General features: G+C 55.0%; 1 protein-coding gene across 1 annotated transcript in view; it reads left to right on the top strand.

The window, feature by feature from the left end:
- Positions 1-16,130, top strand: part of CSPG4 (chondroitin sulfate proteoglycan 4) — a 36,078-nt gene extending 19,948 nt beyond the window's left edge. The window contains exons 3-10 of the mRNA XM_036349697.1: positions 1,392-4,919; positions 6,050-6,532; positions 6,867-7,043; positions 8,605-8,803; positions 8,885-9,019; positions 9,131-9,297; positions 12,830-13,013; positions 13,310-16,130. Coding sequence (XP_036205590.1) covers positions 1,392-4,919; positions 6,050-6,532; positions 6,867-7,043; positions 8,605-8,803; positions 8,885-9,019; positions 9,131-9,297; positions 12,830-13,013; positions 13,310-15,132 — 6,696 coding nt within the window. The 3' untranslated portion in view covers positions 15,133-16,130. The remainder of the gene's footprint in view (positions 1-1,391; positions 4,920-6,049; positions 6,533-6,866; positions 7,044-8,604; positions 8,804-8,884; positions 9,020-9,130; positions 9,298-12,829; positions 13,014-13,309) is intronic.
- Positions 16,131-16,418: the final 288 nt, after the last annotated feature.

Here is a 16,418-nt window from a genome sequence, read left to right as displayed (position 1 = left end):
CCCCTAACCAGCTATGTGACCTTGTGCAAGTCATTTTCACCTTGGGGTCTCAAGTTCTCCACTGTGAGATGGACAACTGAATCCCAGAAGCTGTGAGTCTGTCATGAACTTGCTCTGCCCTCCTGTTCTCCAACCTCACTTCTTACCACAACTCTAGCTGGCCTTTAGATGCTGACTACTCCAATGGCTTTCAGTTCCCTGGTTATCTATGGTCTCTTGCTGCCAGGTGTTTTCTCACTCCAATCCCTGTGCCTCATGCCTGTCTCACCAACCCCCTGCACCTAACACTAGTCTCTCCTTGAAGTCTCAGCATGGACATTTCTCCCTCCCCCTACCCCCAACCCCACCCAGTGATCACCTGGGCTCTGCATAGCAACAATCATGTCTGTAGATGATGGCAACAACAGTACTGCCACAGCTTCCTCTTTTTTCCATTTAATCCTTCAAGTCACTACAAGCTATATTAGCAAGGATTCCTCTGGCTCTCTCTTGAGGCTTCTCCCTAACCATGAAGAGTTTGAGAACCCAAGGTCTTAGTCCAAATGAGAGTCAGCTGATTCCAGGCCACACTGAGGAGAGGACCATGGCCTGATCACCCATCAATCCATCTGCTGCTGCCATTGCTTCTCACTGCCATAAGATATCACTGTTAAACCTGGCCTGGTTATAGCCTGGTCCTGATACCCTTCCTCTCGGCCAGATGCAATAAGGCCACACCCCTACAGAGGTGCTCCCTACTTGGACTGCCAAGGTCTTATTAATAGTGCTCTGCCCTTTCAGTTCCCCTACTCTGCCAAGACCTGTTCTGCCTTCTGGTTGTGGGAGCACTGCACCAGAGTCAGTTTTGGTGTCAATGTCCTGCAGTCAAAACCATGTCCCTCTTCTCTCCCTAGGATCTCCCCTCACTTTAGGTCATGGAGCTTTTCTTACTAAACCTTCACAATGCAGAACCTCTGGTTGGGCTCCCCATCCCTGAATAGTGAGCCTGGCTGCTTTGGTAACCCTCCATGTTTGCCCCACTGAGGGCCCTCAGCAGGGGTTCCCAGGTGCCCATGATGAAATCTTTTATATTCCAAAGTAATTTTTCTAGCATCTCCCAGCCAAGGAAAGAGGGAACAAATTTTTTTTAACCCAGATTGAATGTCTAGGAGAGCATCCTCTAGATATCAGTTATTTGTGGATAGGGACCACATCTGACTCATATCAGAGACCAGAGGCTATCCAGGCCTCATAGGGATCACTCTGGTGAATGTTTAGAAAATAAGAGATGACAGAAAGGAGAGAGAGTGGCATGAGAAGACCTTGTCCTAGGCCCTAGGGACCAACTATGCTTTTCCAGCAAAACTGGTAGATTCACAGGGCTGCCTCCCCTATTCCCCATCTCTCCTCAGGTCAGACTTGTCCTAGGCCAGGAGGAACTGAAGCTGCAGACCCCATCGGAGATGCTGCTGAGTGACTCCGTCCTCCACACAGTGGGGCTAATGATATCAGATGGCTGGGCCTCGTTGTCAGTGGATGGGCTCCTCAACACTTCCACCCCAGTCGCAGGGGGGCCTCTGAAGGTCCCCTATGGACTCTTTGTGGGGGGCACTGGAAGCCTGGGCCTGCCCTACTTGAGGGGAACCAGCCGACCTCTGAGGGGTTGCCTCCATGCAGCCACCCTCAATGGCCACAGCCTCCTTCAGCCACTAACCCCAGATGTGCATGAGGGCTGTGCTGAAGAGTTTTCTGCTGGTGATGATGTGGCCCTGGGCTTCTCTGGGCCCCACTCACTGGCAGCCTTCCCTCCTTGGAGCACTCGGAATGAAGGCACCCTAGAGTTTACACTCATCACAAGGAGCCAGCAGGCACCCCTGGCCTTCCAGGCAGGCAGTCAGCGTGGTGACTTCATCTACTTGGATATATTTGAGGGCCACCTGCGAGCTGTGGTCGAGAAAGGCAAGGGCACTGTATTGCTCCACAACAGTGTGCCTGTGGCCGATGGACAGCCCCACGAGGTCAGTGTCCACATGGATGCTCACCAGCTGGAAATCTCCGTGGACCAGTACCCAACACGTACTTCCAACCGTGGGGTCCTCAGCTACCTGGAGCCACGTGGTAGTCTTCTCCTCGGGGGGCTAGATGCAGAGGCCTCTCACCACCTTCAGGAACACCGCCTGGGCCTGGCCGCGGGGGCTGTCAGTGTCTCCCTACTGGGCTGCATGGAGGACCTCAGCATCAATGGCCAGAGGTGGGGGCTCCGGGAGGCTTGGCTGACTCGAAACATGGTGGCCGGCTGCAAGCCTGAGGAAGATGAATACGAAGAGGATGCTTATGGCCCCTACGAAGTTTTCTCCACCCTGGCACCTGAAGTTTGGCCAGCCATGGAGCTGCCTGAGCCCTGTGTGCCTGAATCTGGGCTGCCTCCTATCTTTGACAATTTCACCCAACTGCTGACCATCAGCCCCTTGGTAGTGGCCGAGGGTGGCACAGCCTGGCTTGAATGGCGGCATGTGCAACCCACCCTGGACCTGAGAGAGGCTGAACTGCGCAAATCCCAGGTGCTGTTCAGTGTGAGCCGCGGGCCACGCCACGGCAAGCTAGAGCTGGACATTCCGGGTGCGCGGACTCGGCAAATGTTCACTCTCCTAGATGTGGTGAACCGCAAGGCCCGCTTTGTCCACAATGGCTCTGAGGACACCTCCGACCAGCTGGTGCTGGAGGTGTCAGTGACAGCTCAGGGGCCCGTGCCCTCCTGCCTTCGGAGGGGCCAAACTTACATTCTGCCTGTCCAGATAAACCCTGTCAATGACCCGCCCCGTGTCATCTTCCCACATGGCAGCCTCATGGTGATCCTGGAACACACACAGAAGCCACTGGGGCCTGAGGTTTTCCAGGCCTATGACCCAGACTCCCCCTGCAAGGACCTTACCTTCCAGCTCCTGGCTAGTGGCCCCGTGGAACGCCGAGACAAACCCGGGGAGCCAGCAACAGAGTTCTCCTGCCGGGAGCTGGAGGCAGGCAGCCTTGTCTATGTCCACAGCGGCGGGCCTGCCCAGGACCTCATCTTCCGGATCAGCGATGGGCTGCAGGCCAGCTCCCTGGCCACATTGAAGGTGGTGGCTATCCGGCCAGCCATTCAGATCCGCCACAACACAGGGCTGCGCCTGGCCCAGGGCTCTGCTGCACTGGTCTTGCCCACCAACTTGTCAGTGGAGACAAATGCTGTAGGGCAGGATGTGAGTGTGCTATTCCGAGTCACTGGAGCCCTGCAGTTCGGGGAGCTGCAGAAGCAGGGATCAGGCGGGGCAGAGGGTGCAGAATGGTGGGCCACACAGGCCTTTCACCAGCGGGATGTGGAACAGGGCCGCGTGAGGTACCTAAGCACTGACCCACAGCACCATGCTGAGGACATGGTAGAGAAACTGACCCTGGAGGTGCAGGTGGGTCAGGAGACCCTAAGCAATCTGTCCTTCCCTGTGACAGTCCAGAGAGCCACCGTGTGGCTGCTGCGGCTGGAGCCACTGCACACTCAGAACACCCGGCAGGAGGCCCTTACCACAGCCCACTTGGAGGCCACCATAGAGGAGGCAGGCCTGAGCCCCACCACTTTTCACTATGAAGTGGTTCAGGCCCCCAGGAAAGGAAATCTGCGACTCCAGGGCATGCGGCTATCAGAAGGTCAGGGTTTCACCCAAGATGACCTGCAAGCTGGTAGGGTGACCTATGGGGCCACAGCACGTGCCTCAGAGGTGGTCGAGGATGTCTTCCATTTCCGTGTCACAGCTCCACCACACTTCTCCCCTCTGTACACCTTCCCCATCCATATTGGTGGTGACCCAGATGCTCCTGTCCTCACCAATGTTCTCCTCTCAGTCCCTGAAGGTGGTGAGGCTATCCTCTCCGCTGACCACCTCTTCATCAAGAGTCTCAACAGTGCCAACTATCTCTATGAGGTCATGGAGTGGCCCCGCCATGGGAGGTTGGCATGGCAAGGGACACAAGACAAGACCATCATGGTGACATCCTTTACTAATGAGGACCTACTGCATGGCCGGCTGGTGTACCAGCATGATGACTCTGAGACCACAGAAGATGACATTCCATTTGTAGCTACCCGCCAGGGGGAGGGCAGCGGTGGCATGGCCTGGGAAGAGGTACGTGGTGTCTTCCGAGTGGCCATCCAGCCCGTGAATGACCACGCCCCCATGCAGACCATCAGCCGCATCTTCCATGTAGCCCGGGGTGGGCAGCGACTACTCACTACAGATGACGTGGCCTTTAGCGATGCCGACTCTGGCTTTACTGATGCCCAACTGGTGCTGACCCGCAAGGACCTCCTCTTTGGCAGTATTGTGGCTGTGGATGACCCCATGCGGCCCATCTACCGCTTTACTCAGGAGGACCTCAGAAAGAAGCGAGTACTATTCGTGCACTCCGGGGCTGACCGTGGCTGGATCCAGCTACAAGTGTCTGATGGGCAGCACCAGGCCACCACACTGCTTGAAGTGCAGGCTTCAGAGCCGTACCTCCGTGTGGCCAATGACTCTAGCCTCGTGGTCCCTCAAGGAGGCCAGGGCACCATTGACACAGCTGTACTCCACCTGGACACCAACCTAGACATCCGCAGTGGGGATGAGGTTCACTATCATGTCACAGCTGGCCCACACTGGGGGCAGCTGCTCCGGGCAGGCCAGCCAGCCACAGCCTTCTTTCAGCAGGATCTGCTGAATGGGGCCGTTCTCTATAGCCACAATGGCAGCCTCAGCCCCCATGACACCCTGGCCTTGTCTGTGGATGCAGGACCTATGCACACAGATGCCACCCTACAAGTGACCATAGCCCTAGAAGGGCCACTGGCCCCACTGCACCTGGTCCAGCACAAGAAGGTCTATGTCTTCCAGGGAGAGGCGACTAAGATCAGAAAGGATCAGCTGGAGGTAAAGGGCTGGGGGATGAGCAGCATATGGGCCTTCATGCTGTGTGTGCTTGGATGTTTCCGGTATGCCTGTGGTGGCTTCTGGGTCAGGTGTATGTACATGCCTTGAGTATGCTCCTGTTCACATGCATGTTGTGTGCCCAAGAGTTTCTGGGGAATCTGTTGTACATAAAGCTACCTGTGCATTGTGTGTACCTCCATATGTGTACATGCTGTGGTTAACGATGCATGTTTCTGGGCCCCTCCCAGGCCACAAAATCTCTGAAGCCTAAGAATTGAGCCTAAGAATCTGTATTCTAGTAACAATAAGTTCTCTGGAGGGTTTTCTTGGACACAAACTTTGAGGACTACAGACCTTGGAGACAGGCTTAGCTGGTCCTCAGGCTCCCATGTCCTCAGCTCTTTTCCCAGACTTCAGACTAGGACTCATGGTCTGAAGAGAGCTGCTGAACCCCCAGGAACCTCACAGAGCAACCACAGGCTTCCCAGCAGGCCCACTGACTTGCTTTGTGATCTTAGCCAGTCTCTTGCCCTTTCTGGACCTTATTCTCCTACACTGTCAATTTCTGAACCCCTTGTGGTTCTGGCTGTCTGGGCTTTTGTCAGAATGTGACTATATATCTGGCATCAGGCTGTCTTTGCTCTGGAGGAGGCAGCATTTGAGCCAGGCTTTGAAGAGTCTGGGATTTCAATTAGCAGGAAATGGGGGGAACCATATTACAGGCCCAGGCAAAGGCACAGAATCAGGAATGTGAACTTGGGGGTGGACAATCAGGTGAGGGAGCATCCAGAAGCCCTGGATCTAGACAGGGTCTGCAAGTCCCACGGAACCTATAGTGTCTTAGCGTCTGTGCCTCAAGAAGGATGGGGCGCTCTCTGGTGGTGAGAAGTGACAATAGTGGAGGCGGGGCAGCATGTGTGTGTGTGTGTGTGTGTGTGTGTGTGTGTGTGTGTACACACGTGTGGGATGATTGTGTGTCCCTAGTCACACGTCAGTATTTAGTAAAATTATATGTCTATGTCACTGAATCTGAGGATGTGAGATTGTGTACATCTCAGGGAGTGTGTCTCAGAGGTCATGACGGCCTCCCCTATGCCTGTGGTGAGTCCCTGTGACCCTCTGTTAAACAGGCAGCCCAGGAGACAGTGCCACCTGCAGAGATTGTGTTCTCAGTGAAGACTCCCCCAAGCGCTGGCTACCTGGTGATGTTGTCTCATGCCGCCCCTGCAGCCGAGCCACCCATCTTGGACCCCGTGCAGAGCTTCTCTCAGGAGGCCGTGGATGCAGGCAGGGTCCTATACCTGCATTCCCGCCCTGAGTTCTGGAGTGATACCTTCTCCCTGGATGTGGTCTCAGGCCTGGGTGCTCCCCTCGAGGGTATCCACATGGAGCTGGAGGTGCTGCCCACCACCATCCCACTGGAGGCACAGAACTTCAGTGTTCCTGAGGGTGGCACCTGCACCCTGGCCCCTCCGCTGCTCCGCATCACTGGGCCCTACTTCCCCATGCTGCCAGGCCTTGTCCTGCAGGTGTTAGAGTCACCCTGGCACGGGGCTCTGCGGAGAGAAGACGACCCTCAAAACAGGACCCTCAGCACCTTCTCCTGGAGAGAGGTATGCTGTCAGGGAGGTCCCAGGGGTACAGTCCAGTTCTGGGGGCAGAGTGAGGGAGCCTAGGGGTGCCCAGTCTGGAGATGTGTGAAGAGAGGAGGCATGGAGCCCACCTTTACAGAGCATGTTTGCTTCAGATGCCTTACCTCATTCCTTCTTCACCAGGTAGATAGAAATGACGATCCCATTTCCTTCACTCCTTCATTCCTTTACTCGGGGAGAAAGGGCTGTCTCCACCTGCAGAAACTGAAGTGCTGAGGGACTCAGTCTCCTCCCCCATCCGAGGGCAGGGCATGAATGGTACTGAGCCTGACCTCCAGCCTGGGCCGACCTGCAGGTGAAAGAACAGCTGATCCACTATGTTCATGATGGGAGCGAGACACGGACAGACAGCTTCATCCTAGTGGCTAATGCCTCAGAGATGGACCGCCAGAGCCGTCCCGTATCCTTTGCCATCACCATCCTGCCTGTCAACGACCAACCCCCTGTCCTCACCACAAACACAGGCCTGCAGGTGAGAGCATTCTAGAACCATCTCCCACCCTCACCCCCTCCTGGAGAAAGGCCCAACACACAGCTTCCCCCTCTCTGAGCCTCAGTTTCCTCCTCCTTATAATAGAGACAATGTCACGTGCCTCACTAGGTTGTTGGGAAGAGGGAAGAGCTATTGCACTGAAAATAGAACACAGGTGTGAGGTTTTCTTCTTGGACACTTTTAAGTACAGGAAGCAACCTTGTGAATGGCCACACTTGGCACTGCTCTTTCCTGGGCTCACTCTCAACAGAAGGGTTTTTCTATGGCTTAGGACCAGAATTCCTGAAGAAAGTTCTTTCAAGCCCTTAAGGGTGGACTCCAGGTGAGGAGCCATTAAGCTCCCCACTTCCACCCCCAGAAAGTAAATCTCACAGCTTGGCTCCCCAAGTCCCTGCCCCCACATGGGGCACAACAGTGGTGCCCCAATTCAGCAGAGGTGGAAGCTGAAGCCCAGACAGGTGACAAAACTTCTCTACGGTCTCAAAACTAGTTATTGGTGGAACAGAAAGGGTGTGGCTTCACCCAGCAAGACAACGATGGACAGGGTGTGGACTCCAGGTCAGCAGAAGACATGGGAGGCTTCGAAAGAGGGCTGACAGGCTGTCTGTGACATGAGCACTGGGCATTTTTGTGATATAGGATGTGCTACTGCTCAGTGGTAGGGAGACCAGCAAAAGGTAGGGTATAGGCTAAGAGCTGTCCCTCTACCCCATCCCCTGTCCCCCACCCCTCACCCCCGGGGAATAGTCAGGTGGTACTGTGTGGAAGCTCAGCCACCAGGTGGTGCTGTCCACTGTGTTCATGCCAGGAGCCTTCGACCATAGTTGTCTTCATTCTAGAGCTCTGGCAGGAGTCAGCTGGGGCTGGGAGAGAGAGTCCAGGCATCCCAGAGACCTTAGTTCTCCAGGTTTGGAAGCCCCTCCCCAATACTGCTCACAAGTTGTTGACACAGCAGGGCATGTAACATTACTCTGGGAATGGTATCCTGCCCTGCTGGCAGGTAGGAGGGCTGAGGGAGGTTCCCCTTCACTCTGAGCATAGGGAGGGGCAGTCCGCATCCAGGCAGGCCTCACCCACCCACTGAGGCTTGTGACTGCCCTATTCCCAGTGCTGCTTCAGTGCTTCAGGGTGGTGGCCAACCATCAGCCTCTCCAGCTGTCCCTGCCTCCCATCCCCTCCCTCATCTGGAAGGGGAGCCCATTTCTAAGTATCCTGGGCAGGCGAAATTACTGTTCCCAGCCCCTGCTTCCCAGACTCACTGCCCTGCCAGTGAGACAACCAGATTAAGCAGTGCTGTTGGCCAGGTTTGGAGGGTTCTGGAGGTGAGAAGCCTGTGAGAGTGAGAGCTGGAAGCTTCCTGAGGTAGAGGGACATGAGCTGTCCTTGAGGGACAGTCAGGATTAGGGCAGATGGGAGCAGGGAGCCTGGGCCTGGGGTCCCTGGGGTAACAGAGAAAGGTGAATAGGGTGGGACCCTTTGTGCAGACAAGCCCAGAATGGCCATTGGTGGGGGCAGAACCTTCACAGGCCTGTGTCCTCAGATGTGGGAGGGGGGCACTGTGCCCATCCCTGTGGCAGCCCTTAAGGGCACAGACGGCGACTCAGAGCCCGAGGACCTGGTCTACACCATCGAGCAGCCCAGCAATGGACGAGTAGTGCTCCAGGCAACACTGGGCACCGAGGCCCACAACTTCACACAGGCCCAGCTGGACAGTGGGCTTGTGCTGTTCTCACACAGAGGTGGGTGCTTAGATGTGGGGACACCCTGAGGAGAGGGTACCAGCATGGGCCAGTGATACCCAATTCCACATCTGCCCTCAGGAGCCCTGGATGGAGGCTTCCGCTTCAGCCTCTCTGATGGCAAGCACACTTCCCCTGGACACTTCTTCCACGTGATGGCCCAGAAGCAGCCACTCCTTTCACTGGAGGGCAGCCGAACACTAACTGTCTGCCCAGGTGGGTCTGTCAAGTATGGGTGGCATACCAGGGTCATGCTGCCTCTCCAGAAGTCACAGGCCTTGCCTGGCCCCTGGTCTGAGTCTGACAGGCCCTTTTTGCCTCTCATAGGATCTGTCCAGCCGCTTAGCAGCCAGAATCTGAGAGCCACCTCCAGCACAGGCACCGACCCTCACCATCTGCTCTATTGGGTGGTGCAGGGCCCCCAGCTTGGCCGGCTATTCCACACCCAGCAGGGCAGCACTGAGGAGGCCCTGATGAACTTCACTCAGGCTGAGGTAAGGCCTCCACTCTCTACAGCCACATCTTAGGTGGCCCACTCTGCCATGGACACACATGGATACGGGTACCAGATCCAGCATAGTTGGCAGCACACTCCCTGAACCTCTTATGACCCAGGCCATGCATGCCTTGCTCTCCAGGAGCCACTAGGCCCTTAAGGCAAATGGGACTTAGTGTTCCATGGTGAGAGAGAAGGATTCAGGAGGTCAAGGAGCTCAGAACAGGGATCAGGTCCTGGGACTTGGCTTCCAGAAGGAAAATGAAGTTGGACCCTAGGAGCTAGAAAGTGTGCACTGGTTGGGGGACATTAGTACACCCCGGTGGCTGGTGAGGGGCATTGTTTGGTTCAGGGGATGGAGTTTGAGATGAAGGCAGCCCTGAATGGAGGCTTCCCCTGGACAATTTGGGCCTGTGGACAGATGTATGAGCTTGGGTCTCAGGTCAGGAGCCAGCAAGAAGCAGAGTGGGTCCTGGGAGCACATGAGTGGACAGAAGGCAGCTGAGTAGGTCCAGTGGGGAGTGGAGCTGCCATCTGTCCATCACTGCAGTTTCAGGGCTTGACTGTCCTAAAACACAGCAGAAGCTAACAGTAAACACTCAGACTACAGGGCTGCTGGGATCACAGAGCTCTGTGCTAACAGTACCAGTACCAGCAGCCATCACTTAACACCCCTTCTATGTGCAAGAGGTGCCAGGGCAGCCTTGGTTCTCCCAAAGACAGAGCAGGTAGGGAGCTTTTAGGCCTCAGGAAAGGAGAGTCTTTAATGGTAGTGGGAAAGGTTTCTTGGGTCTCTCATATCAACATCCACTAGGCCTGGGTTCTTGGTTCTCTTGGAGCCCTGGCTTCTGCTATGGCCCTCTTCCTGCCCCTCCCTATAATGAAATATTCAGTAGACTGGAGGCTGCAGCAGCTGTGCACCTGAGTCCCTGGGAGCCTTTATCATCAGATGCCCAGGAAGTGGGAGGGAATAGACTAGGCCTCCTGAGCCCTGCCCCCACCCTACAGTGCTTCTCCCCACATCCCAGTAATCTGAAGGACCAGGTTGAACAGTCAACAGGGGGTGAGCTGGCAGTGCCATGCAGAGGAGCATGGCAGAGACCCATCTGCCCTTGAGGAAGGGGGCTGAGGAAGACTTGGTGATATCTGACATCCACCACTGCCCCACAATACTCTGAGCTTGGTGGGTCAGGGAACGTCCCCATCTTGCATATGAGAAATCTGAAGGTCACAGAGGTCAGGTGAAACGTCAGAGCATGTGGCTAGTAAGAAGCAAAGCCAGGATTGTGCCTTCTGACTGTTAGTCCAAGGTTTCTTTCCCTAGAAGACATTGCTTGCTCCCAGAGCTTGGGGACCCTCTCCACTCTGCCTGTGATTTGCCCCCCCCTCAAGCAGACCCCTCCCACCCATGATGTTCCTGTGCCCAGGCATTCAGCCTCCCACCCTCACTCCCAGGGGTCTTCATTTCCTTCCTGCCCACCCTTCAGCCTAGGCCAAAGGTCACACCTGGCTGTCCTTGCAGGCCACATCTGGCCAACAGCCTGCACAATGTATTCAATATTTTTTTAATTAATGGTCAACGTACAACCTTTAGAAAATTTCAATTAAAGAAAGCTAATTTCCAGTTTTTTAAAAGGCCTGTGTTCCCTCTTACAGCAATCAGATGAGAAGCAACCACTCTTTTAATTAGGCTGTGCTCCCCAGTCATCACAACCCTTCTCTCCTAAAGTCTTCCACACCAATCAGTTTCCATGTTGCTATTGCACAAGTCCTTTTCTTCTGAGTGAATGAAAATAGTTCTGTGTCTTCTAAAAGGAGAAAACAAAAGATAAGCCAAGAGAACACATTAGGATCAGAAGGGGAGAGGAACTTCTTTATGGAAATGAAGAATATGCCTGGTGTTTAACATGCAGACAGTCCTAGCAAGCAGCAGGTTGGCTGGACTGGACTTGCTAAAGAAGGGTGGTCATAGGTGAAGTCGAAAGGGTAATGGGGTCACAATGGGGTCTCTGTAGTCAAATGATAAGCTATTGCACAATCTGAGCAAGAGTGACATGATCTTACTTTTTAAAAGCTCACTCTGGTTTTTGTATTAAGAATAAATTGTAGGAGGAGGGGAGCAGGGGCCAAAGCAGGCCATAGTTAGGAGAGCTATCACCATAATCCAGGCCACAGATGATGGGCTGTGGGAAGAGGAGGGAAGTCAGGGATGATGCCAGACTTTGGCCTGAGCCATTAGAAAAACAGAGCTGCTATCTTCTGCATTGGGAAGATAGAAAGGGGGGCAGGCCAGGAGTCTGCATGGTGCATGCAGAGTTTGAGATATCCACTATACATCCCCAAGAAGCTGCCAAGGACACAGGTAGATATGAGAGGCTGGGGTTCCAGAGAGAGCAGCCTGAGTGGGAGGTACACATAAGCAGATCATCACATAGCTGGCATTGAGGACTAAATGAGAGCAAGTTGGGCTTGCCTGTAGATGGAGAAGAATCTCAAGGCCAAATCATAGATGTTGGGAAGAACAGGAGGGACCAAAAGAGTCTGTGAAAAAGCAACTACTGAGGTAGGAAGAAAACAAAGACAGAGTGCCATCCTGGAGAAAGTTGCATTAGGAAGGGATGCTCACATATGACATCCACGGCAAGATGAGGCCTGACAACCCACCATTAGATCTAACAACACGGAGGCCACTGGTGCCCCTGGCCAGAATAGGAGCAAAGCCTGGGTGGAGTACACTTAGGACATCATGGGGAGAGTGTGGGCTATTTTTTATTTTTTAAAAAAATATATTTTTATTGATTTCAGAGAGGAAGGGAAAGGAAAAAAGAGATAGAAACATCAATGATGGGAAAGAATCATTGATTGGCTGCCTCCAGTACGTCCCCTACTGGGGATCAAGCCCGCAATCCGGGCATGTGTCCTGACCAAGAATTGAACATGACCTCCTGGTTCATAGGTCTACACTCAACCACTGAGCCATGCCAGCTGGGCAGTATAAGCTACTCTTTTTGCAGTTTGCTACAAAGAACAACAAGGGGAAGGTGGCAAATGTTTGTGGGAAAAGTGAAGTCAAGTTTTTTCTTTAAGGTGGAAGAAAGAATAATATGGCTGCATAATGATAGGAATGATCCATTTGGGGCAAAATTGACACCATATGAAAAAAAGGGGAGATGGTAAGAGGTGTACTCAGTAGGCAAGAGGGGCAAGGATCAGTGCAAAAGAGGAAAGACCTCTGTTGAGAGAAATAAGGTAGAATATTGCTTTCCCCAGAGGCTCAGAGATTTGCCCAAGGTGGCAAAGCCTGGGTCTGCCATATGACTGCCTAGTGGTAGCCCCTGAGACAGTGAGAGTGCACATTACAGACACCTCTGGGAGGTGCACATTACAGGCACAACTGGGAGAGCCTAGAATAAGGCTAGGAGGCTATCACTATAATACAGGGATGGTCTGAGGGAGATGCCAGCCTGGGAGGGAGCTGCTGGGCACAGAGGCGGGACCTGCCTTGTTCCAACGGTGGTGGTCTCCCACAGGTATATGCCGGGAATGTTCTATATGAGCACAAGATGCCTGCTGAGCCCTTCTGGGAGGCCCATGACACTCTGAAGCTCCGTCTGGCCTCACCTCCTGCTCCTGATGTAGACACCAGCCTTGCTGTGGCTGTATCTTTTGAGGCTGCCTGTCCCCAGCGCCCCAGCCGTCTCTGGAGGAACAAAGGTGAACAGTATGATAGGCTGGCAAAGTTAGGAGGACACTAGGAGAGGCCCAGAGAGGAGTGGACTAAAGAGAGGGTCAACCCCCAGGACCTGGGATGTTATAGAGAGGGTGGGCAGATAGAGAGGCTTTGAGGTCAGAGGGGAGACATGGTCCTTGTTCCTCCTGAGAACTCTGAACCCCATCCTGGGATACCTGGTCTGAGGGGGGAGGCAAATCTTGCCTTGGGGGCCCCAGCTGAAGGTCCATGGCTCTTACCTGCGTGGACTGAACCTTAATAGCCTGTGTTTTACCTGCAGGTCTCTGGGTCTCTGAAGGCCAGCGAGCCAAAATTACCAGGGCTGCCCTTGACGCCTCCAACCTCCTGGCCAGTGTTTTGTCATCCCAGCGCCCAGAGCATGATGTGCTGTTCCAGGTCACACAGTTCCCTGCCTGGGGCCAGCTGCTGCTGTCTGAGGAGCCCCTCCATGCTGGGCAGCCCCACTTCCTACAGTCCCAGCTGGCCTCAGGGCAGCTGGTGTATGCCCATGGTGGTGGGGGCACTCAGCCAGATGGCTTCCGCTTTCATGCCCACCTCCAGGGGATGGCAGGGGCCCCCTTGGCAGGACCCCAAACCTCAGAGGCCTTCACCATCACGGTGCGAGATGTGAATGAGCGGCCACCTCTGCCACAGGCCTCCATTCCACTCCGGCTCACCCGTGGCTCCCACGCCTCAATCTCCAGGGCCCAGCTGAGTGTGGTGGACCCAGACTCAGCTCCCGAGGAGATCGAGTTCAAGGTGCAACGAGCACCCGGCAATGGCTTCCTGAGCCTGGCAGGGGCCAGTGCGGGCCCTGTGAGGCACTTCACCCAGGGCGATGTGGATGCAGGGCGGCTAGCCTTCGTGGCCAATGGGAGCAGTGTGGCAGGCATCTTCCAGCTGAGCGTGTCTGATGGGGCCAGTCCACCCCTGTCCATGTCCCTGGCCGTGGATGTCTTGCCATCGACCATTGAGGTGCAGCTACAGGCACCCCTAGAGGTGCCCCAAGCCTTAGGGCACTCCTCACTGAGCCGGCAGCAGCTCCGGGTGGTTTCAGATCAGGAGGAGCCAGACGCCACATACCACCTCACCCAGGGGCCTCAGTATGGGCATCTCCTGGTGGGAGGGCAGCCAGCCACAGCCTTCAGCCAGGTCCAGGTAGACCAGGGTGAGGTGGTCTTTGCTTTCACCAACTTCTCCTCCTCTCACGACCACTTCAATGTCCTGGCACTGGCCAGAGGTGCCAATACATCAGCCACAGTGAATGTCACTGTGAGGGCTCTGCTGCATGTGTGGGCAGGTGGGCCGTGGCCCCAGGGTGCCACCCTACGCCTGGACTCCACCATCCTAGATGCAGGTGAGTTGGCCAACCACACAGGCAGTGTACCCTGTTTCCGGCTCCTGGTAGGACCCCGGCATGGCCGTGTGGTCCGTATGCCCAGGGATGGCCAACCTGTGGAGCAGTTTACACAGCAGGACCTTGAGGATGGAAGGCTTGGGCTGGAGGTAGGCAGGCCAGAGAGTAGGTCCCCTGGCCCCGCAAGTGACAGTCTCACTCTTGAGCTGTGGGCAAGAGGTGTCCCACCTGCTGTGGCCTCGCTGGACTTCGCCACTGAGCCTTACAATGCGGCCCAGTCCTACAGCGTGGCCCTGCTCAGTCTCCCTGAGGCTGCTCAGACAGAAGCAGGGAGGCCAGAGAGCAGCCCTCCAACTGGTGAGCCACGGCCAACAGCCTCCAGCCCCGTGCCACCTGTGGCCAGAGGGGGCTTCCTGGGCTTCCTCGAGGACAACATGTTCAGTGTCATCATCCCCGTGTGCCTGGTCCTCCTGCTCCTGGCACTCATCTTGCCCCTGCTCTTCTATCTCCGGAAACGCAATAAGACAGGCAAGCACCACGTCCAGGTGCTGACAGCCAAGCCCCGCAACGGCCTGGCCGGAGACGGAGACACGGAGACCTTCCGCAAGATGGAGCCTGGCCAAACCATCCCACTCACAGCTGTGCCTGGCCAGAGGCCCCCACTAGGGGGCCATCAGGACCCAGAGCTTCTGCAGTTCTGCAGGACATCCAACCCTGCCCTCAAAAATGGCCAGTACTGGGTATAAGGATTGTCCTTGGCCCAGACGCTGACAGGCCAGGGACAGGCTTGCTCAGGCCTAGGCCCCATTGCTCCCATGCCCTTGTACTGTCTGAGTGACCACAGAGCCAGAAAGACCTGAGGACACCAGGGATGGAGGGTGCTGGGAGGAAGTTTCAGGGGTCTGGGACAGAGTGGAGTCAGAAACTGTGATCTCCCCAGCTCACTCCATGCCTGGAGAACTACAAGGGGCCAAGGACAGAGGCAGGTTTGGGAGGTCAGTCCCCTGCCCTGGAGCTAGTTTAGGACCTAAACCTTAGGCTATCAAAACCAGAGCAACCTCCTACATGTGTCAGAACTCTGGGTACTGGGTCTGTGACCTTGGGTGAGTCACCCCTAACCTTCTTAAGAGCAAGGCGAAGAAAGGAAAGGGAGGGGCAGGCAGGGTTCCTAGGTGGTCCCTCCAAGTCAGGCCTCCCCTTGTCTCTGCCCCAGGGTTGAGAGAAAAATGTTTCCCACTGGCCTTTTAGGGAAATGGTATTCCCTGGAGCGGAGGAAGAGAGAGTCCCTCCACCCTCTGGAAAGCAGAAGCCAATAGAATATGTTCAGAGTGCAAGGTGGGCGGTTTGCTCTGGGGATGGGTTTATTTAAGGGAGATTGCAAGGAAAGTATTTAACGTGCTGAGCTAGCCCAGATTGATGGAGTCCCTGGCCATGTGGGATGGAGGAGGGTCTGGGGCCAGTTCATTTCCACCTGCATGGGATGAGGGCTAAGCAAGCATGCATGTGTGGCCCTGCAACAGGTTGGGCTGGGGAGCATGCAGGGTCTGAGGCCATGGGCACTGTAATGCCTGTGCTCCCCTGAGGACTAGAGGACAGGCAGTTTGGGACACTCGGCTCCATGGGGCCTAGATAAACGGTGCTTCAGAGGTTCTAGACCAGTGATGGCAAACCTATGACACGCGAGTCAGAGGTGACACGCGAACTCATTTTTTTGGTTGATTTTTCTTTGCTAAATGGCATTTAAATATATAAAATAAATATCAAAAATCAAGTCTTTGTTTTACTATGGTTGCAAATATCAAAAAATTTCTATATGTGACACGGCACAAGAGTTAAGTTAGGGTTTTTCAAAATGCTGACATGCCAAGCTCAAAAGGTTCACCATCACTGTTCTAGACAGCTGTGTGTTGTTTGTCTGACTGTGCACTGGGCCTTTGTCCACATCAGCCCGCACTCCCCTGGTCCCCAAGCCAGCAGGGTGGCCAAGGCCACAGGAGCCCTGAACCTCCCCCTCCTCGGACCTTCCAGATCT

Source organism: Myotis myotis, unplaced genomic scaffold, assembly GCF_014108235.1.
Source record: "Myotis myotis isolate mMyoMyo1 unplaced genomic scaffold, mMyoMyo1.p scaffold_m19_p_1, whole genome shotgun sequence".
Classification (NCBI taxonomy): domain Eukaryota; kingdom Metazoa; phylum Chordata; class Mammalia; order Chiroptera; family Vespertilionidae; genus Myotis; species Myotis myotis.
Note: the sequence above shows the minus strand (reverse complement) of the source record. Positions and strands in the feature narration are given on the sequence as shown.